Source organism: Aquila chrysaetos, chromosome 2 (genome assembly GCF_900496995.4).
Source record: "Aquila chrysaetos chrysaetos chromosome 2, bAquChr1.4, whole genome shotgun sequence".
Lineage (NCBI taxonomy): Eukaryota > Metazoa > Chordata > Aves > Accipitriformes > Accipitridae > Aquila > Aquila chrysaetos.
This window is the reverse complement of record NC_044005.1, coordinates 70,143,312-70,169,918: the sequence shown is the minus strand read 5'-3', so window position 1 is coordinate 70,169,918 and position 26,607 is coordinate 70,143,312. Positions and strand designations below refer to the sequence as shown.

Sequence of the window (26,607 nt, the reverse complement as noted above, 5' to 3'; positions counted from 1 at the left end):
TAATGGGAAGGCAGTGAGAGCGAGAGAGAAAAATCAAACTAGGGAGTACCATTTCCAGCATTACCTTGCGTTGGTACGTACCTGTTAACCAGACCTTTCCCTCGCAGCACTAAACTTGGCACTGTTGTGAGTCAGTTGAGGTATTAGTGTGTGTTTCTAGTGGTACGGCTAAGATGTAATGATCATCTACAGTTTCTGCGAATTTGCTCAGAAGTGTCAGTGTGTCAGGAATATGTTTCCATTGAGATTGTTGCAGTGAATGTGGAAATCTCTCAGCGACAATGATGTTGCTGCTTACCACAGATGTTTTAAGATGCAGAGAGTTGTGAGTGTATTGTGCATGACTCCATCCAAAGTATAGGCAGCCAGGTTAGGTGGAAGGATGGGGATAAACAAGTGATGGTACAGTTCATCTGGAAACCACCGCTGCACAGGTAAGGGCTGGCACAGAAAGCAAGCACCTCACTGCCTGAAAAGCTCACAGAGAAGGATCCCTGTTGTAAGGCTTGCCCTGCACTGTGTGCCCGTCGCGGAGGGAAGGAGTGGGAAGCACTCCTGGGTTACGGAGATGCTGCTTTGGGATGCGATGGGAGGGTCAGGGATGTGTTGGGAGCAGGGGGGCTGGGCTCAGGGGGGTTCAGCTTGCTTCGGTAGCACGAGTCACTGGAAAGCAAATACTTGGAGAGAGGTGAGATTAAAACTTGTGTTGCTTTTCACAGATCCAATTACTAAGTGTAGGCCATCTGTATTTCTTGGCTTTTTTATGTGGTTTGTACTATACTGTGCACATTGCTGTGCCAGAAGAACAGGGTGTGATGTGTGCAGTGCTGGTGAAGGACATAAGAGGTTTTTCTTCTGTCTTTCCTGTGTTACCAGGGTGTCCAAACTGTGTCTGTCACATTGAGGGTGTGGGTGAGACCGGTCCAGCAGCATAGGGTACAGCACCGCTTCTCTGTTGTCCCTTGTTGCGCTGCCTTTGAGGCCGAGAAAGTTTTTGTCTTGTTTCTCTGAATAAATGTGCAGCTATTTCCATGTTGCTCCAAACATGTTTGCACTTAGAAAGCAAGAGGAGGGTGAGGAAAAGCTAACCTGAATCTTTTACCTGGAAATAGTATTACCTAATGCTTATACTTAGAAAACAGTAGTCAATTATCTGAAGTTATTTTCTGGCTTTGACGTAACTTTTCTATTAACCTTGGAGAAACCAGTAACTTTCCTGTGCTTTAAAGGGCCTTTTTCTAAAACACATGTAATATTCATGAGCATATCATTCACCTCAAAGGGTGTTATAAGATAAGAATTAATGCTCATAAAGCGTTTTAAGATTCATTAGTACAAATTACCATAGGAGTGCAAATTAAATTCTGCTAGTACCATCTATTACTACAAATTAACCAACATGGTTTTAATATACATGATCAAAAATGTTTAGTGTAGATCAGTGATCCTGCAGGGTCCAGGGACTTTGGACACCACTTTGGTGACACAGAGGACCACAGTACCCTATTAACCATTCAATTAAACAGGGCTACAGCATCTTTTTGTTGCGGAGGTTTACTGGTGGATACGACCATGTAACACTGGAGCGATGTTCATTAAAAGGTCTCGCCCCCAGTATTTAGAAGACAGGGAGTTCATGTGCCACAACCACCCGTGCATTTTCTCCTTGTTGCTGCGAGTGTCTTCCTGGTATGAGGATGGAAATTAAATCTTTCTGGCGATGATCTCCCTGCTGAAGCTGTTAGCAAAAATGTCAGTACTCTGAGTGGTGGGATTATGATGGGGAGGGTTTTGTACTATCGGCTAAACCGAGACAAACAAATCAATTTAGGGGAGCAGCAAAGCCATTAAGCAGTAATAGCTTTTAGTTATTGCTGTTTTGAGATGGATTCAAAGGGATAACGTAAGGGTGAAAGACGTTGTACTCCACTATCAATCTCCAAGATCATCTAGTCCCTGTACCAATTACCCTTAGACTATGCAAAGCCTGTAATACTAGTCACTGATAAGGAGCAGTGCAGTGATATTTCAAGAGAGAGAAAGATAAATCATCTGTATACACACTGGCTATCTTGAAGGTATTTTTCCTGTACTGAAACAATTAAATACCAAAGTGTGAAAAGCACAGGTAAAGCTGAAATCCTCCCAAACTGGGCAGGTCCTGGATCCTACAGCTCAAAGTGATCTGTGGATACATTTTCTGGAATTATGTCAGAAATTTATTTTCAGCTCTGATGGCTCATTGGACGGGTCAGTGGAGCCTGGGAAGAAGAACACGCTCACAAGTTTGCATTACGAGTGCTAAATCTGAATTGTTTCTGGGTCAGTGGGGTGTGATGTCAGCATTGTGGGGGGAACATCATTTCTTGCTCTCAGCAAAGATGAGTGTTTCCCAGCTGCAGGTTGTGATCCCTCCCAAAGGTGTCCTTGGGATAGTTCGGGCGAGGCTGTGAAGCATTTTATACTCGTGAGGGAACAGTCAGCTGCCTTTAATTGCTGACTGCACTCAGTCCTTCCAGGGCAGAGGTTTGTATATTTATATCAGCAGCCAGTGACTATAACCTATTCTTGTTCCCTTGGCCAACACAGGCTGAGCTACTATTAGCAGTGGAGGTAGTTAACCCGTCCTTGGCTAATTAAACTCTGGGAAACCTGGGGGGAAGGTGAGAATGAAAGGGGGCCACACAAATACAGGTTAGGCCAAAAGAGAGATATAAGCTCTCAGAAAGTTTAAGGATTTTTGTCCCGAACTAGGGAAACGAGGGCACATTGAAAATGTGCTTCTGTCCGCATCCCTCTGCATTGCAACAGAAGTGCAATGTCTTCAAGAGGCTCTGAGGGTTTTTTGTGACCCCCTCCCAAAGCGATGCAAAGATGAACACTCGGGGAGGAGCTGCTGCAGTGCTTCCGTCTCTGAAACCTTGCTGACGGCAGTGTTGTTTTCTGATCCACAGGTCCAGAGGATGGCATAGCAATAACGTCACCGTCCGGGGAGCTGGGGTCCTTCCTTGCTTGCCTGCGTGCTGCTTGAACTGATCCCAAGCCTTTGTTTTTGGACCGAAGAAGCCTGAAAACCTTTCTCTCCTAATTCATGAGCCAGCAGGATGTGGTCGCTGTGCTTTCAGAACGCCTGCTCGTAGCCGCCTACAAAGGCCAAGTGGAGAATGTGGTGCAGCTTATCAACAAGGGTGCCAAGGTAGCGGTTACCAAGGTAACAAGAGAAAAACGCTTTGCGAAATCCCTGGGAACTAACATAACTCCTAGACCATTGTCTGTGAAAATACCCTTGTAGCTTTACCAATCTGAATGTGACTGAGGTTAGTGTTTAGATTTCCTTAAAGTTTATATTTAATAGCTCATGTGAATTTACAATATAGTGCATGTCTTGTATTTATACACTTCCCACTGGACACAGCTGTAGTGAATGGCGAGTCCTCAGAAATGTAGTGTGTCGATGGAGAGGCAGCGACATTTCAAAGCGTGCATTGACTTTTGAACACTGTGCGAACTGATGAATGGAGCGATTCATCACTGTCGAGGGAAGGCAGTTCAGAGCACCCATCTTTCTGGGTGAGGGGATGGGGGAAAGCCACCTGTTGTGATAGGGTAAAGTTATGCAGAAAGTGTTTCTTGCCGCTCTTGGTACAGCAAGTCTCTTGGTACAGCAGCCTCGCTGATACGCGGCATCTTCATTGATTCGTTCTGTGTAGTCCCCAGTCAGTTCCAAACTTGGGGGTTGCAAACTGTGTTCCCTGTACCTTTGAGATAAGGTGAGCATCGAAGGATATCTGCTTGGGTATTAAGAGAGTTCAAACTGATATTCACCTATTCCTAACTCTCAACATGTTGTAAATATTACTAGCATATAAAAGATGAGATAGAATTGGCTCTTGCAGAGAAGGTTTGATCAGCATAAACCCTTAAAAAGAATTAGGTAAGTTAGATCCTTAGAGCTGTAACATAAAATTTGGAACGTCCTGTTTTGATGAACTATTGTTCTCCATCGTATCTAGTTTTATTTGTATTTCCATATTGGTTTTGAACCTTATATATGTATGGGAGCTAATATTTACAGATAGAAAGCAAATGTGAGTACATTTGATAAGTAATCCATATTTTCCTCTTTTTATCTGTCAGTGACAGTTGTTTTCAATCCCTTTGCAGTGTTTGAGTTGTAGATAGTATTTATTTTGAAAGCTGGAGTGATCCAAGGAGAACTGGTGTTTGTAAGTTTTGTTTGCCAAAACTAGGTGGCCTGTTCTTGGTAGATACAAAGCACAGATGTAATAAACATGAATGGTCCCATAAAGATGCCTGTTTGGCTCTGTTGTCCAAGCAGCTCTGTAGCTGATGAACAGCTATTAAAGGCAGTCAGCAATAGATCAGGAAATACTGACTTACAGATGTCTGAATGGTAGCTCAGGGTTTTGTGAGGTTTTTTTGTTTTGGTTTGGTTTGGTTTTTTTAAGATCGTGAGCTTTGAGACTGCTGAGGGACCTACCTGAAAATACACAAACAATTGAAAGGATGTCATGCTTTGTATAAATTTGTCCACTAGTGTAATTTCAAATCCAGGTTCCACACTGTTTGAACATAAAATGTTTCTTTGCAATGGTTGCCAGAATAATTATGACACTGATTTAACTGTTTCATGGAATTAGTTGCCATAATCCACAATTCAAATGCAAAATTGACACTTTTCTTGTTGTTAAGGTTGTTTATTATGCAATTTTCAATGCCTTCTGTTAATTACAGTAAGAAGCAAATTGTGTAGATCTGAATTTCAAACACAAAATCAGTTTAATTTGATGAAACGCAGATTTGCTAGGGTTGACAAGTTTTTCTTTCCTACACCATGTATGTGGCTTCCTGCTTCTTGCACTTGCTTTGTTGTTCAACCCTTGCGTGGAAAATCAAAGCAAAGCTCATTTGGCAGCAAAACTGTGCCCAGGTGCAGAGTATTGGTGTTTCTGTTGGAAAGCCATGCTTGCTGGTGAGCTGTGAGGCCATCCCTGTAGCTGATCTGGTACTACAGGATGGAGCCCAGGGAGGGGGGATGACAAAAGCTGTCCCTCTTGTCATTCTGGATGCATCCCGGCACATCAGCAGACAGCACAGATGAGGTACTTGGGTAGCCCGCTGACAAGCTCTGCTCAGAAGAGATGAAGTTAGATAAGCAAGACTGTGGAGGAGCGCACAGAGGAGTGGAGAGGCTCTCAGAGGAGCAACCGAGGCTACGTGCATGCAGTATTTTGGAGGCGCACACGCACTTATTCCTCCCATGCTGTGAGCCAGATAGAGGTGAGCTCAGTGTGAACCAAAAGATGTGAGACCAAGCTGCTGCCCTCGTCAAAGCCCATCAGCTCAGGCTCAGTAATGTCCTATCCAGGTCTACATAGCATCCAGTTTGCATCTGGCTCTCACCCAGCCAGCTAGCTGCGTAGGGAGAGCATGGGCATATTTGCCTACAAAAGGCTGTATAAACATACCCTGGAAGAGCTTGGCTTGCTAATCTGGTGACACAAAAAGGCTGGAAGGAAAAAGAGCCATTTAAAGTCAAGGACAGGTTGTCACAGGAGCAAGCATGTATAAATTAGCCTTGAGTATATTTAAACTGGAAATTTGAAGGGATTTTTTAGCCATCAGAGAGACAGGTTCTTGTGCAGTCTCCCAAGAAGCAGAATAGGTGCAAAATAAGGACTACTTTCAGGATAGGGGTTGTTAATTTTTAGGATGTAAATTAGATGCAGGCTTGTAGTGGAGAAGTATTGATTAAGCTTTCAGATAAATTGAAACCCAGAGCCCTCTCCCCTCCATAAGATGAAACTTGTTGCAAAATGAAGTGTAAAAATAAATTTATTCATGTGCATGCCTTTGTCCTCTGCTTTAACTCATAGTTTTCAGTTTGTTCTGTCAAATTAATTTTAAATTCTAGGGATTTGCTTTAAAATAAAAAAAAAAAGGGGGGTTTTGTAGTTGTCAGCCAAAATTCCTGCTGAATCCTATCAGAGTTTTATTGGAGGAAGACATGCAGAGACAAAGCTCTTTGGAGGAAGAGAAATAGTTCCCACATCACTTTAGGCTTTAAATGTATTTCTGATACGCATCCGTAAGCGCAGACCAATTCTTGTGAAAAACACCATGCAGAGCCACAGCTTGAAGTGACCAGGATCTAGAGCTAAATGCCAGAGAGTTCTTCATTCAAACAGGATTAATTGAGCATAGCTTAAGAAAAATGAAGGATATTTTCTGTAACAAACCAAGTACTATTAAATGCTGGATAGCTGGCAAGCTCGTCCAGTTCTATTTTTATCATATAGATGGAAGGTCATATGATGTGGTTAATTGCTGCTTCAGTAAACAACAATTCAGCTGCAAAATAGTATTTCACTTTTGTCACCTCTAAGTAGATGATTTCAGAAGAAGAAGAATATGAAAGAAACAGAATTCAATGGAGAATCCATGTGTCCAGGCGCTCACTTCAGCGTTTCCTCGGGGATGCACTTGTTTCATTTTGACAGCGTTACTACCAAGGCATCTGTGCAGATGAAGTCAATATGGAAGTGTGCACCTCCCCTGACTCCAAGCGAGGGACACTGAGGCTCACTCCAGATTTGGGGCCTTTTAAAATATGTAAAGAAGAGCTGATGGCCACTAGCTCTCACCGCTGTTGACGATCTGACATCAGGGAGCCCAGAGTGGGAGAGGGCTGGTGGCACTGCGTTGCACGCGCATCGAGCGCTCGTCCTTGTTCTGGGATCTCTGCCACCAACCACGTGGGTTCGAGGCCAAGAGATGGTCTGGCACCCAGCAGAGACTTCATGGCTCTGCTCTTCTCAAAGGGCAGCTTCTTGACCAGGGTGCTCTGTTGCTGCTCTGCCTGGTAGCACAAAGAGATAATTTCCATTTTTATGCCTTTTTGTCTGACGTTCTTCACAGGTGTGAAATTTATAGCTGTTTTCTTTATGAAAGGGGCAAAAATACCCCAAACAACTGATCATACAAATTGGCTGATCGAACAAGCAGGTGCCTTTATAGAGTATTTTGGTGAATATGCTGCAAAAGCTGGAAAATTAAGAACTGAGCCTGGTATAATTAAGTCTTTTCTTGCAAGCAAGAAAGCTGGTCCCTTCTTTCAGTCCTTTTGTAGTAGAGCTTTTTTTCAGTAAAGTTATTGACAGCTGCATCTTCGACATGAAAACGCTGGGACTTTTGCTGAGCTACTCTGTCTTGCTGCCCTCTCAGGATGTTGTTTTCCTTTTCCTGGGTTATTTTTCTTTTGATTTTGTGAGTTGAGATAGGTTAGGGCGAGGGCTGAGGACCACTAGGGGTGGCACAGGAGGAGTGGTGGTAGTGACATCTCAGATGAGGTCGTCTCTTCTCTCGATCTTGTCCCCATAACGGTGCCCAGAGGATGGAGAGAAGTGGGAGTGGGCGTGGATTTCACCTCCCAGGCATCAACTTCTGGTGTATCCTAAGGATGCCTGGCTGCAGCAATGCACTTCTGGGGGAACGGCAGCCCTTAACATGGCCTTGCTCCGTGCCCGGAGATGAAGTTTCCAGGTCTGAACCTCTGCACTGCAGCTCACCAAAACAAAGTGTTGCTGGGTGTTGGGTTTCACTGGGGTGTTGCAGCACGGGGTGTAGCATTCAATAGCGAGAATTGGTAGGACCAGAAGAAACTGTGTATTAGCAAGCACGCACAGAGGAGTGTGCTGCTTCTCTGCTAAACGTGAAAAAGATTGCCAGAGGAAGTCATAAAGGTAGTACAGGCAGTTTTAATGTAATTTGTATAGCACCATGGGTTTTATGAGTATTTTTTCAAAGGGAAGCAGAATATAGCTTTTCTGCAGAGCGTAGCATTAAGATCATAACTATAAAATTGAATTCTGCGGAGAAAGGATGATCGTTTGGAAAAAAACATAGAAATGCAAAAGGTGGTGCTTCTGTTTTGATTCAGTAATTCGGTTTGTTTATTTGATTTAATTTTTGAACTAGGCATGTTATGAACCTTCCATATGGCAACACTTTTGTAATGCTGGGGTACTTGTAATCTTGTCATCAGAATTTCACCTTCAGAGCATGTTGAGTTCTTTAAAACAATCTTTTATTTTATTCCTTTTTTAAGTACAGACAGAAACAAAAAAATGTATTTTGGTGCTTTCATGTTTTTGTGCTCCTTCAGTTTGAAAAACTACTTGTGTCTGTTTTAAGCAACAAATGAAAATAAAAGGGGACTAGCAAACATTTAGGGACTCGCTGAATGCCTATTGAGGTCAATCAGAAACTTTCTGCTGACTTGAGTGAGCAGGTTATTCATGGAAAACAGTCTAACAAATCATCAGTGTGAACAATGTGACAAGACTTGGGTGTTGTTTTCAAGCTTTCTAATAAATCGTGAATAGGCATGTTTTTGTGTAAGTGCAGAATGGATGAATAAATAACATTCCTTGTGCAGCACAAGAGCAGGGTGAGATGGAGAACTGAATGTACTTGCATAAAAGTATCTCCAAATACATAAACACAGGGAAAGATCATGCGGATCGTGGTGCTAAGGCCCCCCATATGGATTTGGTTGCAGAGTGCATACATTGGCAGCTGCTCTGAGAAAATTCTGCTTTTCAACAGTATGTATCGACAGCTGCCTGTCGAAGTCTGGAAGTTAGACTACAGATTAAATACAAACAAAAACCCCATCCTTGCATTTTACTGCTGAAATTCATGTGGCTGTTTACTGTGCGTGGCTGCAACCTGATAGGCCCCACAGCTATAGCAGCGTGTCACGGTTGTTGGAAGTTGCAGCCTTAGTGCAATAGGTCCCATTTATTTTGTCAATCAGCCCGTGACACTGGAGGATTTGTATGATTTGTTGCCTGCTGAAGCAATTATTTACATTTGAATAGAAGTCCAAATTGCATATTTTTTTGTATGAATGACTGCTTTATTGGTTCATTAATCCCAAGTTTTAGCAGTGTCTCATTTGTATTTCTGTAATAACCCCCAAACCATTACAGTTCATATTTGGAAATGCTCACAAGCTTTTAATCTGCAATCATGCAGTCCCAGGGTTTAGTGTTGTCTCCTTGCAATGAGCATCTAGGACACACTCTTGTTCTTACATGTTTCCTTTCCCACTAGGACAAATGCGTGTATTCAGATAAGCCCCCTCTTTGGTGCTGCAGTGGTGAGTGCAAAATATCTTTATGGAGGAGACAGGCAAAGGGAAATTTGTCTGTCTTCCTTCATCTCTCTTCCCCCTAGATATTTTGGGTAGGATGCATTGCTGTGAAGAGAAAAACTTTGTGGGCTGTTGGTTTGACTTACAGACATGAAGGCAAGAGCATCTCTGACTGTTGCTGCTGGGGCTTCCTGCTGTGACATGGACCCATCGAACGTTTCTCTCCAAAGCTTGCTGTGCTCCAAGTTTGTCATCACAGCATGAGGGGCACCCAAATCGCCTTGTCTCTTCCTCACAGTTTGTTCTGGATTGGTGTGTGCATGCGTATGGACATGCATACCTTTGTGTATGTTTATGTGTCTGTGCGGGGAGGTGGGTGGGAGTGGTTTTCCAGTGTTTGCATTACCCACACTGGAACACTGTCCAGCTGTATTGCCCATCTCTGCTCTCATTTCAGTGTTACTGGGAAGAAAAAGAAAATCTGGCATTGCCAGTTCTTGCAGGGTTATGATTAATCTTGAGATGATCGGTGCTCTTCCAAAAGCCTGAGCCTCTAATCAGTATAATGTGCTGGAATTGATCCTCCTCCCCACGCTCCCATCCTAGGTAGGGTCATAGTTTTCACTGATAGCATCCCTTTATAGGGGGAAGAGCTCAAGGACTGCATATATGCAGTAGCTCTGGTCTCTGAAAGCCTCTCTCTAGGAGTCTCCAATAGGTGGGATGCCTTTCAACCTATGCTTTTGGATAGAGAATCTCAAAACACACAGACCCTCTGGAATAAAAATAATTCTCTAGTCTTCCGTTTCAATAACTCAATTTTTTTTTTTCTTTTTTAAACAAAACCCTGAGTTTTGGGGACCTGGCTGAAGTTTTTGAACGCTTGGGGATGATGATAGGCGAAATCCACACTTACGGTGAGTCTCTGTTTGCTGAATGACAGGAACAGCCAGGCAACACTTGCTCGCAGATCTCCCTGGCCCCACGGTGCCCTCTTCCAGCAAGTGCCCTCTCCTCCTCCAGCACCCATCTCCCCTGGCTGGCCGTCAGCACAGGGAGGCTGCCCAGCTGTGGAGAACAGGGGACAGGTTGGTCCCCGTTACAGGAGAACTTGGTGCTCCCTGGGGCGAGGGCAGCCTCCTCCTCCAGATAAGCCTGTTCCCTGGGGAGGCTTTATTTTAATGTGCCTTAAGGCACGGAACGGGCAGGTGAAGGTCCTGTGATCTGGATCTCCTGCGGTTTTGCAACCTTTTCTTGTGCTTGTGCCCTGCCACCAGGCACGCTCTGTGTGGTTATCGCCTAGGAAGGTGTGTTGGGTGAGGAAAACATGTCCCTCATATTGAAATAAACTCATACTCTGCTTTCACAGTTTACTTATAACGCTGTACCTTTGGCTTTATCTCAGCATTTTTTCAGTGGTTAGAGATGGTTATCTTATCAGAAAGTTTCCCTGCTGGGATATACTCATGTAGTTGATGCTGTTTTCCTTTTAAAGTACATGAGCTGGCTTCAAGTTGGGTTTGTTTGGAATTTTTTCTGCTCCGTGCACAGATTGCAATAAATTGTTTTCATGATACATTAGTAACCTGCTGGGAAGTGAGATGCCTGGATTAGGTGATTTACTGATTGCCATTAAGTAATGTAGAAAGTCAGAACCCATAAACCTGAATGTGCTGGAGCACATATTCATAATCCAAACATATTGTTCATAGCCGGGAATGATTTGTCAATCTGGCTTTTTTTTTCTTTTTTTTTTTTTTTTTTTTTTTTTTTTTTTTCTCCTTTCTTTTTTTTTTCTTTTCCCCATGTTGCCTGGAGACTTTTATGCCTCCTGCTATTGTGTTACCTGGAACAGCGACACAGCCCTGGCTCTCCTCCAGGCTGATGGAGAAGGAAGCGTTCTTGGTGCAGCTTGGTGCCCTTCGCTGGAGGGGCAGGCGTTTAGGGACCTGCGGCCGGGTCAAGCAAGAAGCACCCAGGCAGCAGGCTGGATGGCACCCAGGGGCAGTGGTGACAGCCGAAAGCAAGCCCTTCCCACGCCTTCAGCAGGGCAGGAATGGAAGTTTCCCACATGGGAACGAGCTGCTGCCGCTAACGGGAGACAATGTTTGGGTTTTGAGAGACCCATGTCAGTGTGGGTGAGGACTTTGCCCTTACATCTGGCCCTTCAGATCGATGATGTAGGACAGTTAATCAACGTTTAACGTTTTCGAAGCATGGCACAACTAGTCAGTGATGACACGGACGTTTTGTCCCCAGCCGTTCTGTGGATTTCAACATTGGTTTTCCTTTTTGCTCTGAAGAGACTGAATTCCTGAGGCTTTACCAGCTACACGGGTATGGGGTCTGCTGTGTGAAAACAATCCTGTCTTGAGCTTGGTTTTTTATTTACTTGAAGTAGCTTTCCAGCTGGAGAAGTTGCTGAAAACCTCAGAGAGCTGATGGTTGTCTTCTGCTTACTTCAGGCCATTAGTAGTCAGACAGCTCTTGAGGTGTTTGCTCCTTCTGTAGGTGATATATTTATCTTCCTTTGGAGGGTAAATCATTGGGTGGAAAAATAGACAACAGCAGTGGTAATGAAGAAATAGATATCTAATAGGTACAGGTGAAGAGTAACGTAACTCTTCTTTATCTCATAAAATGCCTAGGGGACAAAACGGGATTCTTTGTGAAGATACTCGGTGATTTTAGCAATGGCTGGAATTCTGTTTTCTTAATTGCGATGAAGTAAAATTTGCAATGAACAGTTTTACAGTGTTGCTGTTTAACAGTTCTGAAGGTGTTTCACTCGCTTTTCATGTTGATGCTTTGGGAGTGTGTGAGTGAGTGTGTGTGTGAGAGTGTGTGTGTGTGTGTGTGAGTGTGTGTTAATTCTTGATTCTCCCTTATGAGTTTGGTTTTTTTTCCAGGTTCTACGGGTTAAACGTTTAGGGAATCGCTTGTTGTACCTCTCCTGTGTTGTCCACACTACCTCCTACAAACTCTTCCCTCTTTGAGCCTCTTTTCACATAGATTCTTATGCCCCTTTTAGCAGGAGCAGCCTATTCCCCTTTTCCTGAAGTGTTTTATTTTAAATTCTGTCAAAGGATGATCAAGTGGGGCTCAGTTACAAGTAACTATTGTTTTCCTCTTGTCATTTCACTTAGATTTTTGGAACCCATTTGCTGGGGAGATGCTTTTTTTTTAAAATTGATTTTACTGTCAAATTTCAATCTTCTTTTTTTTTTTTCCTCCTAAACCCATACATCAAGTATCCATCTCACTAATTAAAGCTTTTCTGTCCTTCTGTTTATTAGGGAACTGTCCTTGATTACACTATAGATTGAATTTCTCATGACTATTTTATACTCTTACTTTCATGTAGGTTAGAGCTTGGTAATGTTTAAAAACAAGTATTGTCTAAAAAAACCTGACAGATCTTTGGCAAAATGAGGTTGGTTGTCGTACACGTGAAGTCACTTGGAGTGACTACAAGTCTTCCATTCCTTTTAAGGTGAGCGGCCATCATACACAACAGTCCAGTAATTCTTATTTCTATGGCAAAGATGGTACCTATTATGATACATGAATTAGCCTGCTATTGCAACTTTGTTGTACAGAGTGAAGTTGAAAGCAGTTGACAATTCTGCACTCCAGAGGGACAGAAACAAAAAGGTCTTTAGGCATGGACACAAAGCCCGATCTGAATTTGCAAGGAGGTATCCTTATATGAATATAATGTCCCTTTTGTAGAGTATCATCAGTATAAACTGAAATGTTGCAAGAGGGGGAGGAGGAGTTTTCAGCATACACAAAAATAAGGTAAAGCCTTTGGTACACTCATATATGTCAGTTGCTGCTATTGCAGGTTTCAGATAGTGAGGTATGAACAGAAGAGCGAGGAAAAGCAGACAAAATTCTGGTCAACTACCATGCATAAAAATTCATCTTAAGGTATTATTATTTTCTTCTCATTCATAGCATGGCCGGACCCCCCTGCATCTTGCTGCCCACAAGGGTCATCTCCACGTTGTCCAGGTTTTGTTGAAGGCAGGTTGTGACCTGGATATTCAGGATGATGTAAGTAGATACAACCTTCTTGCTTGGGGTGGAGGGCAAAAGGTAATTTGCAAGTAACAGTAGACCTTCACTTCTTTGAAGTAGGATTAAATGAAAACAAAATCCGTCTCTATTTTGTAATTTGGAGTTGTAACCTCTAATTAGGAGATGCAAAACTGCATGGCAGACAATGTAAAATGTGGTGGTTTTCAATGAATAGCTTGGTCCTCTTGCTCAAGCTGCAGAGCTTTATAAGAGCTCTGTTGTGGCAGGCGGGTGTGAGTAGCAGTGAGAGTCATTGTCTGCCGCTTGGTGTAGAAATGAAATAAGAGTTCGTTGTACTCTGTGGGAACCCACTGGAGGACGTCTGGTAGGCGACACAGTCTGTTGTGATGTTTGCCTGAAGCGGGAGATGCTTTTTGTGTAGACACATGCTGCAGCGTATAGAGTATTGAGCAGCTGTCCGGAGCGCTGTGCAGCGTCGCAGGGAAATGGTCCTGCTGGCAGCCGCACTCAGTGCGGAGGTGGTCGCATCTGTGAGGCTGTCGTGTGGTGAACGATCAGCACAGTGAAACCAGCTTTGGATTTAGCAAATGGTAGTTTGCTTTCATTCGATATAATATGTAAGTTATTGGAATTTCTTGGTTTTCCATAAGGATAGTTCTAATCTTGGACCAGGCTTTAAGGCACATTGGAGTGACCAGTAACATAGTTTGAGTTACCTCACTCTGATGAACAAAAGTGTAGGTTGAAATTTGCAACAGCAGTTGAATAACTGTGACTTCTTCAGATTCATTGCTAACTTCTGATAGCATGCCGGAACAAGTTTGGGAGGAAGGGTTGCTTTTGTTCCCCCTGTAATAAATAAGGTGAAGATTCTTCAAAGGACCTAGAGGTCCAAAGGTGGTTAGTAGAGGCACCTGTATGACTGTTAAAAGGATACTAGAAATGTCTAGGTGCCTTTTGAAAATCCCCTTAGGCATCTGTTTGCATCTAGAGAGTCTTAAATATCTAGAAATTGGAAGACTGGTTTCCTTCTCTGCGTGAGTAGCTGCTTCCCTGTGAGATGTGAGCAGTCTGTCTGACAAGCTTAGGACTGGGCTACTGATGCAGCCAGCTTTCTACTGGGAAACTTGTTTTTCTAGGAAGAAACTTTGCTTCCTGTGCCCTTTATTCTTTCCCTATGCCCATCCATGAAATGGAGCAGATTTGCAAGTGTAATGGGAGTATCAGTTTATTCAGATGTATCCTGAGTGTGTTTTTTGACTTCTCCCAGCAGAAATGATTCATCAGGTTTTTAAGACAAAATTGCAGGTACTTTACAAGTACAGTCAGTTTTCCTGATAAAAGCAAGTTGCTGCACTAAGAATGCAAGAGCTTTCACTGATTTGGTCAAATTGGGTTTCTGTGAAAACTGTTTTTTGAGTAAGTCTGGGTTTTTTTAATCCTTTAGGAATAAAATCCAGGCTGTTTACATATAAATGTGATAGCTGTAATGGAAAAAACAGTAAATCAGTGTTTAGCATTGTTTCAGTTTAGTGAAGAGTCTTGCACTGTAGAAATGTTCAGCTCGTAGAAGACCTATTTCACCTGCCTTGCAAGCTTCTTGGGGGCTTTGTTCACGACAACTGGATACCGCTTCTAAATGTGGTGACTAATCTGAACAGAATAGGTGCATGCTTGATTCAGAGATACTGTTTCTTTAAAATGTATTTTGATTTTAGCTCTGCATTTAGTGCTAGTGATTTGGCTGGGGTTGATGAGAGCCTCAGGAGTTGCTGAGTCTCACAGGGTGTGTTTGGATTTGTCTCAGAGGAGGAGGAAGGCTAAAACTCCAAGTGAAGATCTTTGCTTGTGAAAGGTATTAACTAAAATATTTCTGCTTTCCTTTTACATAGGTCTTCAAAGAAGGTTCTCTATTTATGGTTTCTCCTTGTTTAATTAATTTTTACACTTTATTTATGCCACACAGAATATGTTCATATTCTCTTTTAGTTGCAATCTATTGATAATGCTTTCAGTCACTTTTACTGTGTGCTTATTTGGCAGTGAAGGCATTTTACTTTCAAGTGTTGGTTACCATCTGTACATTTCGTTGCTGTTTTTCAGGAATACAGATTTAGGTTCAGAGATTAAATTGCTCGTGAGAGTGGGGAGTGTCATATGTAATTGAAAAGTAAATTACTTAGTTAATTTTTTTCTGTGGCATTGTTGTGATAACACAAAAAAATCTCCGGGTTCTAAAAGGATGACCTATATTTTATCTTTCTAAATAACAAGAGAAGCCTAAACACATTTTATTTTGGAGTTGACTCTCTTTAGCTAATGAACAAATGCAAGACTAACTTTTCATCTGCCACATGATAAGCAGAAACTTAAAAGTTGCTGAATGTTGTGGAGAGATTAAAACACTCACTTCATGTTCTACAGATACATTCTTTAAAACACTGTAAGAGCCGTAAGAATTAGTTGAAGAATGACCTCCAGTGGCCTGGAGTGGGATTATTATGAATTTCAACCGGTGGAGTCCAGCTCTGTAGAGTACGCCACCCCGGGAGCTAACTCTTTCCTTCTCCCTGCCAATACTGAAAACTCTTACTGGGATCCCAATGCCATCTCTGAGTGGTCAATGAGTATCCATACAGCACACACCTCAGAAATAGTCAAGGAGAAGGTTGTCCCGGTGAAGGAAATCAAGGACGAAAAAGATAAGAGAAACCAGAAGAGAAAGGCTAGGAAGGAACCTAGAAGATCAGAAAGAGAGAAGGAGGTTAGAAATCTTGTGCATTGACCCTGCCTTGAGCTTGACGTCTCCCACGGCTGCATGCTGCGAAACCTTGGCCTGGCGGTCTGGCGTGACCGAGCTCTTGTGTGGTGCATGACTGCATGGCGGGCTTTGCGCTGGGTGCTCTGCATCAAGTTTCGTGCCCTGTATGCGCTCTCTGAAAATGTAACTGGGAAAACAAGTTGATTTAAAACAAAGGCCCGAGGCCCCGAAACTTCCCTTCTGGAAGCTCCAGTTTAAGAAGCAGAAAATTAATTTCAAATGGAACAGTAACCCGGGGTTCATAATCATTTCTAGCTGAATGTAAATATGCAAAGTGGCTTATCCCCGTACTCCCATTTTAGTCTCATTTAAGCTGTAATTTGTTTCGTTCATGATTATTTTTTCACGCCTTGATCACTTCTGCTGGTCATGCATCATCATTTATTGTTCAGAGTGAAGTTCTTACTGTCTATCATGATGACTGCCTTTCTTTAGCAAAGGAAGAAGAGCGCAGCACGGTGACATTGAGAAACACTAGGGCACATTCAGTTGCCTTTGTGTACAGCTGCTTCAGGATATCCACGTATGCTTGAATGCTCCTGCGAGTATTTAACATTTGGTTATATTTTAACTTCAAAATATTTTGAACTTTCTACTGTGAATTTAGTGGTTTGATTTCACAGTATAAGACTTTGCAAGAGCCGTCCAGCACTTTGTATCAGCGATTGAAGGCATCACATTTTGCTGGTTATTTTGGTGCAATTCTCCTGTAGTGAGACAGTTTGGTGATCTCTGCAACCACGGAAAGACAGCGAGGAGGTGAAGTGTGACACTGGAGAGGGGCTTTAAAGGAGATTGTACAGCCGATGGACGCTCTGGAGAATAGGAGTGTGCAGGAGAACAAAATATGGTGGTTACAGTATTTTTTTAAATCAGAGAAAGAAAAAGTGACATGTATTACAAACTAGTGTAAACCAAATCTCATTAAATTTGGGCAGTAGAGTCTATAATAGAGACTCCAATAATGCAGGAGAGCTGGCAGAAGTACTAATATCTACCTGAAACCCTTTTGTAAGTTGCTTGTGTTGTTCCCTTTCCCTTGGGGTGAACTTCAGATGTAAAATAGATGCCTACCCAGTTCCTAGGTGCCTGGTCCCATCCACTGCTTTAAGTTATTCAGCAAATGAGGAAACTCAAGGAGGTAATTGCAAACACCAGGGCACTGAGCAAGTACCACCAGCCTAGCCAACACAGAAGTGCTAAAGGAAAGGGTAATGCCAAAATCCATGGAGAAGGTCAAGATTTAGGTGTCTGCCTTTCTTCAGGACTCGCAGCCTGTAACCCTCTCCTGAAAGCAGGTGTTTAAGCTCTTTGTAAAGAGCATGGTTTCACCCTTTGGAAACGTACCCGCTGGTGCTGGGCCTTGCTGCGCAATAGCCCCGTTACGGGTAAAGCTCTCAGGATGGGCCGTCCTCCATCCTCTGCACCGGGGGATGCAGACCCCTATCCCAGTCTCCCAGCGTCTCCCTCTCTCTAGCCCAGTGAATACCGAGATTTTTCTTAAAAGTGGAGCACCTCCGACGCAGCAGTGCTCTCGCAGCAAGACAAGCTGGGCGAGTCCTGTAACCTCTGGGCTGCTGCAGAAGGGCCAGCGGCCACCTCCTCCTCTGGCCTGATTTGAAAGGGTGGCGGGTGTACCTGCAGCTCGCGCGGGCGGCTGCTTCCAGCAAGCGTGCGAGGAGAGCGCTCGCGGGGTGAGAGAGGGGAGCGGAGACGGCTGCGGCAGGGGCCGCGGCGGGGCGAGGTGCGTGCGACGCGACCACCGTCTCCTCCGTGCCGCCATGGCTGCGGTGCCCCGCGGCAGTGTGCAAGACGAGATGTCCGGGGCGTTGGAGTGGGAACGCTTGAGTTTGAGTTGCTTTCGGGGCTAGACGGCAGCTGAGGAAGGGGATTTAAGATGCACCGGTGTAGACTTAAGTGCCTTACTTCTACCAAGCCCCACTTAAGCACCTAAGTGTCTTTTTGGCTTCGGGCCCACATCTGCTTTTAGGCAGACTCTGTTGTTTCTGTCAAGGTCACATTTGCGTGACACAGCACTGGAGTTACCTCTCTTTGTTGCTACTGATCTGCGGTCTGTTCTGAAGGCATAGATCACTTACAAATAGGATCATAAATTGCGCCCAACATAATAGTCAGGGCAGTTAATACGCATTTACCGGTGTAATTGCTCTCCGAGCCTCTGGAACAGCCCCCTAATGCCTTGCTAAAGGCAGAACTCCGATGAGTGCTTTCAGAGACAGTTGTTTTAGCAATTAATAAAAACATATGAATTGGTGATTACACTGTCTGAAAATTCACGCTGTGAAAAAAATATAACTCATCTGTTTTCTCAGACTCCCTAAGAGGCAAGTTAGGGGTTTGCTCCTCTGCTGATGGGGAGGCAAGACAGGTCAGAAACGCAGCGGTGCAGGCAGCGTTACGTTATATAGCAGTGGGCTACGCCATCTGTGGCTGGGTCGCTCCGTGACTCACACGCAAACGCCGTTGCAGCCTGGTGGTTCACCTTCCGCAGCACCTTAAGCAGTTTAAGGTTAATGTGTGTGCTGAGGTCCGAGGGAATGGCTGACCGGGTCCTGCCCTGCTGGCTGAGGGGCCTGGGGGTGGCATTCACCACTGATACCTGCCATCTCTTCGCTGGGAGGTGCCTCAGTCCAGGTGAGGCAGGGTTTGAGATATCCTCTGACGCTGCCTGTTACATGGACGAGGTATTTATTTACCTGGTCAGGGTGCTGGCTGGACCTTACTCTTAGATGCTTGGCTCTCCCCATGCTTGTGTAGGGAAGACGTCAGCACCAAAGCCCACACCTTGGGCAGGAGCCTGCCATCTGTGGGACTTGTGTCCCTTCACCTACCCGGGCTTCCATTTTGGGGACCAGAATATAGTATGGGACAAAGCCCCGGCATGGCTGAAGCTGTCCCAGTGCTGCTCTGCAGCCCCAGTGAATGGCCCCCCCAGCACATGGACTGGGGTCCCCAAGGGACACCTGCTCCTACAGCAATGAGGTGTGCTTTCCGCTTTCCTAATATGTGTTTGTTTTTAATTTAATGCCATTAGAAGTAGCTGTCATGTCAACAAACCCCAAAAAGGTGAATGGCCTTTGACCTCACTGCAATTACTGTGATGGAGTTGGGCTAAGGACAAGAACAGCCTTGATTTAAACTGGCCCATCGAGAAGATCCTTAATTACAAACTAAATCCGATACAATCCATTCCTGTCCCCAATTTGGTCTTCTCCACGGTCAATTTTCTGGACTGTAAAGAAGTAGGAACCAACTGTTCATTGTTCAAGCTCCATCCATCGCAATGGCAGACGTCATCTTGTTTTAGTCTTTATTATAATATCTTCTGTAGTTTTGCTGGTGCAGCAATACCAGTTGGGAGGAATAGGTTGACAGGTTACTTTCCACTTCATGGTAGTCAGATAAAATGACCTTTGCACTGTCCACATTACCCATTGCTGCAGTAGCAGTAGCTGTGCCAGTCGTTAGTACCATGCATTGTCAAAAATGGCTGTTAAGTTCTTCTCCGGCTTGTTAGCGAGCAGATTTGTGTAGTAATAGTTACTAGAAACTATCTGACTCTTGCACTTGTGGGATGGTATAATTTGGACATTTTCCATAACATTTTGGTTATCTTAAATTTGAAACAAATACACAAGTTCAGAGAACTTGCAGTGCTGTCAGTTTTCCAATACTTCGTGTTTTTCTGAAAGTCCCAGTTCCTGGAACCATTACTGTCTTTGTTCAAAATCTCCTAAAACACATTTCCAGTCTTAATTAGGGACAAGAACAAAAGTAAGAGAGTTTGTCTAGAGACAAAACATAGATAACAAATTTGAAAAAAAGCCTTCAACACAATTTTTTAAAATCAACTTCATGATTATAAGCCAATTTAATGATTTACTGGTGGTGGGAGTTGGCATTACAGGGGTGACTGAAAGGTTGTGGTTGGCAGTGCTCATTTTTCCCGTATGGAGTAATAACTATTTTGGTGTCATTAGCACAAAAGAACCCCACCAGGAGCAATTTTTAAATCAGCTGCTAATTATCTTTGACAACAAATTATTCAAATTATCCAGTTATCTAAAGACTTGTAGACTGTAGTACAGAAAATACAGAAACTCCTCTAGTTTTAGTATTTAATATAATGTGGTGTTATCTGATGAAGATTTGTAGCAGAGAAATTTTGTATCTATTTAGGACTAGCTTCCTGCAAGCTTTTTTTCCTCAGAATACGCTGCATATCTCTGCCCTGCATGTGTTTTTGGTGATGGTTATCTAGATAAGCAGAAGTGGATTGGATTCCCACTCTGTTTATTCATCCCCCAAAAAGGCTGTGTGCAGCTTTGAAGCTAGTCTTTGTGCCTGGACTCAGGCTGTGCTTCTGCATTGCAGGTTCAAAGCAACTTCAAAGGAAAGCCAAGACTGGTTGTTGCGGCAGCAGTGGAGCCACTGCGGCTCATTTTCCCATCAGTCTGTGTCTTATATCCCTAGACGCTGCTGTATAAATCCTCCTATTCCCCCTTTTTTATCATGGTCTCACCAACATGCACATAAAAATATATAGATAACCCCAATGGGCAGGGCCAGTAGTTTGCGTCTCCCTAGTCTTCAGTTTCTGGAAGGCTTGTAGAAAATTAATCTTGGGCTCTCTAGCTCAGCAAATGAATTCAACACTTGTTAGAAGGGAGATAGATGGGCAGTCAGACAAGATGACTGCATCAGCATCATTTCTTTTGAAAACTTGGCCATAAAGGAAATAAACTGATAGAAGAAACTTGTTTGTTGCTGCTACATGGCAGGTCAAAGAGAAGTGACCTCAAGATCGCTCAGTTGCTTGAATGAAATAAGTTGATGGTCTTGCAGTTGTGGTCCTCATCATAAAATTGCCTCCACTCTTAGCACTAATTGGTAAATTCATCAGAGGTGCTGAAGAGACTGATCTCATCTCATGCTCCTTACCCTAAGCAGGGCTGATGGAGCAATCAGAGCCAAAACAGGAGAGCCTCATCCAGTTAGTGTAAGTACTGGAGGATCATTATGATGAATTACGACAGCCTGTAATTCGCTTTAGTTCCCTAAAGATACTGTTGATTATTAGACACGTAGTGCCAAATGTGTTAGATTCACTGCCTTCTAATAATACCATATTTTTAGAACGCTTCAGCGCTGTGTATGGGGTTGTGATGACTTGCAAACTCCTGTAAACAGTTGGTTTGTGGCTCTCTTATACTTTCAATAACTTCATTAATCTTGGAAACTTTAATGATAGTTGTTTACGGGGACTGTTTTCAAAGGCAGCTTGGTTTTAAACAGTACGTGTGTTGAAGATGCAGCCCCTGTGTGTGTTGTATGCATTTGCCTTGAGTCAAAATGAGGTGGGAATGGTACTGATTACAGATTTGCTTCTTTTTGCAGGGTGATCAGACAGCATTGCACCGGGCTGCTGTTGTAGGGAACACCGATGTTATAGCAACTCTGATTCAAGAGGGGTGTGCTTTGGACAGACAAGACAAGGTAACAGGCAAAAGCAAAGCCCTGTGGGATGGCAGCCTTGCCGGTCAGTAACATTAAGGTCTCAGACAGAAAGTTATGGTTTATACTCCTGAGTAAGTATCTGATGCTTTGGAAGTAATTGGAACAGTTACGTTGAAAAAAAGCTATACCATCTCTTTAATATAAATTACTAATTTAGTTGTTTTTTTATATCAGGCTGATAGTTTTTGGTTTAAGAGTCTGTTCTCAGCTCATTAAGGGATGAATTAAAGAAATGTATAACCATACTATGCCCTATGCAAAACACTGCAGAGTTTCCCTTGATTATCCCAGAAACTGAGAATCCCAGGCTGTAAATTTAGTTTGGGAGTAAATGTAACTAATTCCAAGTTCCAAACAAACAAAAAAACCCAATATTTTTACCCTCTTCTAAAAAATAAAATAGAAACTAAGCTAGTAGGAGAGGAAAATATTTCATTTTTTAAGTGAGAGGTAGGGCATGCAGCTGCTGCATTCTGAATGTAACGTTACTCTGCGTGAGGGCACAGCACGCTAACCTTCTCCTCTTGTGTGTGTGCTCTTCAGGATGGGAACACTGCTCTTCATGAAGCTTGTTGGCATGGATTCAGTCAGTCTGCCAAAGTGCTCGTTAAAGCAGGAGCCAATGTTCTTGCCAAGAACAAGGTGAGACCCATGCAGGAGGAGCTTTCAGTTCTGGTGTAAGGTGGCTGATTCTCAGCACTGGAGATTTCTGGCCATGGTGTTTCTCAGTGGGTGGGGGAGCAGCTCCTAGTGGGATTTTTTTCTTCTTTTTCTGCATTTATTACGCCTGGATGGTTCCTCCACAGGCATTAGGAAATTCGTATTTTGACAGCTGATGCAGGAGGAACTCAGTAGTGCGTTGAATGATACATTAATTACAGCTGAGGAACGCTGCAATTCCTGTGGAAATCTCCACAGTGCTCTAATTTATACCAAGTGGATTCATTGTGATTGGTGTGATTTAAAATGAAAATGAATTGTACTAATAGAAAATGGCATTCAAAATCCATTTTGGGGGGGAAATTAAACAGCCAAAGGAATGTAAGCCACAGAGGGAAAAAAATAGTGTATCTTTTGTTAGAAAGTTCTTCCTAATATATTAGTGTAGGCTCCTACCAAAATCTTGTAATGAACCTGGATTATGTTCCTTTTGGTATTTATAATACCTTGAGAGCAGTTTAGAGGAAAGAATAACAAAGCAAGAGGTTTTAGTTCCACTCTAATTGTAATACCTGTGGGAGACTTCTCTTCAATTCACTAATTCAAAAGTTAATGGAATAGTCTAGGAAATGGCGGTAGCAGCCTATGATGTGAGCTGAGTCAGCGTTTGGACTGCTGTGCCGATGGGTCAGTCAGATCGCACGGTTGGCACCGTGTCCTTCGTTACAGCCGAGGGGGCTTTGGGATGGCTTTATGGGATCTCTGAGCAGTTTTTGGTAAACGTGTCTCTAAAACGACAACTGAAAGGGGCTAGTGAAGAAAGGGAAGAAAGGAGAGAGCTGGCCAAAGTCTAAGTTTTTGAGTAAAAAGGCATGTTGCCTGGACATAGTGTTTCTGTATGTGCACGTGTATATATGCAGTATATATGCATATGTTTGTACAATCGTGGTCACTTCGTGGTCTGTAATTGCATCATCTTTGATATTATTTTATGTGTATTCCTTCTTTTATATTGTTCCAACTTCCAATTTTTATTTTCTGTAACTATTTTTGCTGTAATGTTCACCTAGATTAGTATCAGATGTACTTTAGACAACTTTCTATGCTTGACTTTATAGTCTCGTGAACCATTATACTCCTATCCCTGGATACCCTTGTCTGTGTATATACATATACTTCTGTACAAGGCTTTGGGCTTAAGATGCAAGTCTGGTTATCCTGCATGCTTGGATACCTCAGGGTATTAGAAGACTTAGCTTACAATACAGCATATGTCAACTGGAGACAACCTCTCTTGGAAAGCATGTGCACAGAATAGCTCAGCAGGGTCGATGTCTGAAATATGACTGGCAGACTTTAATACAGTGTGAGCGGCTCCTGCGCTGGTCTTTGATGTTTTGCCTGCACAATCCTCTCCCTTTGCGTTTCACTGTTTGGATGTTTTTTAATGGACAGGATCTTTCCTCAGGAACTGCTGAAAAATGCACGAATTGTGCATGCTTGCACACAGGCACGTGCTTTTACCCCTTTTGATTTCAAGAAAAATGAAGAGCTTAAGTCTACTTAATCCCAAAATGTTTTCTCTGGTCTCTCAATGTTTTATGTTACTGACAACAAGGCATAATCTTTCTGACAGCTTTTCTGGCAGCCAAGGCTGAGTGCCATGTGCCGGAACACCCTGCGGGCTGTTGACTTACACCTGGGCATCGTGCGATTTTGGCTGGATGGGACAGATACGGGCTGCTAGATTTGCCAAACCCTGCTAAGCAGCAGAAGACGGGAGAGATTTGACTCTCTATTTTCTGTAACTCCTGGTTAATATCTCCTGGGACTGCTTGGAGAACACTTGTACAGATGCACTTTGCGCAGCACAGCACCTCGAGCACAGCATATAAAAGAGCAACACAATTGAAGACAGCTTCTATATTAAGTGAAATGCAGAGGCCAGACAGGACACCTGGGATTTTAAAGGCAAGTCAGGCAGGCATCTGAGGAATGGAACAACACATGGGTAAACCACCTGGGTAGCCATATTCGTCCTGTGCAACAATCACCCTGGAGATGCAGTTTATTTTCAGTCAAGTTGGCTTAATAAAAACTCTTCCACTGTGATAGATCATCCCGTGAGATCAGTTGTAGCCTTCTTTTTAGATCCTCCATCAGTCCGTACATTTCGGTGAAGATTCGTTGGACCAGTGAAGACCCCCAGATTGGTACAACTCGGACCGACTCTCCCTCTCACAGAAGCTGGTGGGAGATTTGTCACCCTGTGGGAGATGAGCCAGATGAGCGTGCTTTGTGAGCCCTGACCCTAGGCACCAGGACCGTGACTTCTCCCGGCATTGAGGTCCTCGCCCACCGCCTGCTGCACAGGACCTCTCTGCCTTCCCACCAGGGCCGACCTTCCAAACAGCAAATGATAAAGACATTGCAGAGGCTTTCCAAAGATAAACCCAGGAGGGAAGAAAATGACACTTAAATGCAATTTAGCTGAGAAAAAAAATATTCACGTCTGCCACAGCTTAGAGACTACATTCAGGCCTGAAATAGTCTGTAACATGGAACTGAAGACCTAAGACCACATCTAAGAGTCGGCCTTTTGTAATTCAAACCCTGCAGCTTTGATCTGTGTCTTGAGAGCACGGGGACAAATTAAAGGACAAAATCAAGGTGAACAGGTAGCCTAGTAAGCACGGGAAACCTTTTTACCTGAGCTTATTTCATTTCTAGCTCCCAAGAAGCCAAAAAGCCCAAACATTTTCAGGCCAACAAAAGCCAAATGCTGCCAGAAAAAACTTGTCAAACCCATAAAATCCTTCACAGCGTTACAAAGACATTACACAAGCAAACTCTGCTTTGATTTCCATCCATAAAAACTGCATGTTTGCTCCTTTCAGGAACCTTAGCGTGTGATTCTCTGGGGTTTGGGTAGCTTTCTTTTTCCCTTCTCATCTTGGCTGGAGACTGGCGTGCTTTCTGAACATTGAAGCTTCCCAATACCATAAAATCTGCATTCTGCCCTGTGAGACCACCTACAGACCCAGCCAGACTTAGAGCTGGTTTGTGTTATGATCATGAGGAAACAAAAATTGTTGTGACCCTCACCTGCCTAACACCCTGCAGCAGTCGCGGCTGACTTTGCTTGAGATCAGAGATGCTGTGCTGTGGCAGCGTGTTTCTTTGTGTGTGTGCATGGGGGCAACCTGAAACACAAGAATTGTGTTTCTTTAAATGAAATACCTGATAGTGCCGTTTGATATTAATGAACCAGACAGTGTCTAGAGTCTTTGCTTCCTGCAAACGGATTTGACCAATGCAGATACTGTTAGACTGTCCAATTTCTGCCTTTACTATGTCCCAGATAAATCATTTCCAGGATGAAGAGGGTATTTCAGTCTTCAGGTTCATTTAGCTCATATCTTTGGGAAAATAACAGTGACAGTTTCCGACCCCTGGGTGGATCTTCTTGTGGGAAGACCTGTGAGGTTTTATTTTTTAATGCTTATGTCCAATTTCTAAATATGGCTTTTGTATTTTCCTCTATTTCTCTAAGGCAGGTAACACACCTCTTCACCTGGCTTGCCAGAATAGCCATTCCCAGAGTACTCGTGTTTTGTTACTTGGAGGATCTCGAGCAGACCTCAAAAATAATGTGAGTTTTGAAAAGAATGTGTTCATTTTTGTGTTCCTTTTTTCTAGCTATATTGCTTTAACTTGTAGAAATACTCATAAATGCTTTAAGCTGTGATTTTTATTATAAATGCTATTGAAAAAAAACACTAACAAACCATTGTATACATCACGTACAGGAATGCTGTTGATAGGACTGAGCGATGCACTTATTGTACCCATCTCTTGAGCAGGGATGGAAGGAGCCAAAGGGGGTTTTGCTGTTGCACAGACCGAGGCAGCTGGTCCTTTGCTGCTTTTTGGGTCCTGATGGCCTGACCCGTACACTATCATGCAATTCTGCAAAAGGGCTCCTCTCTCAAAAAGATGGAAGTCTTAAAAGGGTTTTATGCCAGAGCAGTGAAAGTCTTCAGACCTGCCCTTACTGAGACAGATAATATATACTGTGTGTCGGTCTGTCAAATGAGGTAGATTCAAGGTGACTTCAATTTCAGACAGCTTTCCTCCTATTTCATAATGATTTCTGGCATGGCAAAGGAAAAAAAAAAAAACAAACTACAAAAGGAAGCCAGATGTTTTTGTCCCTGCTCGACAACCAGGTGGGCAGAGGCACACAGAAATGGAAACCCGTGGGGCTCTGCTCCCAGCTCCCAGTCCCAGCTGCACATGTGCCACCCCTCGTGCGGACGCTGCTCTGGCCCCACTCGTCATGTTTTCTTCATTATGTGCGACACTG

General features: G+C 43.4%; 1 protein-coding gene across 11 annotated transcripts in view; it reads left to right on the top strand.

Moving 5' to 3' along the window:
* The window catches only part of ANKRD6 (ankyrin repeat domain 6), a 108,515-nt gene that overhangs the window by 68,873 nt on the left and 13,035 nt on the right, over positions 1–26,607 (top strand). For all 11 annotated transcript variants that reach the window (XM_030029762.1, XM_030029808.1, XM_030029799.1 and 8 more), the window contains 5 exons: positions 2,955–3,211; positions 13,139–13,237; positions 21,462–21,560; positions 22,125–22,223; positions 25,795–25,893. In XM_030029762.1, coding sequence (XP_029885622.1) covers positions 3,092–3,211; positions 13,139–13,237; positions 21,462–21,560; positions 22,125–22,223; positions 25,795–25,893 — 516 coding nt within the window. In that variant the 5' untranslated portion in view covers positions 2,955–3,091. The remainder of the gene's footprint in view (positions 1–2,954; positions 3,212–13,138; positions 13,238–21,461; positions 21,561–22,124; positions 22,224–25,794; positions 25,894–26,607) is intronic.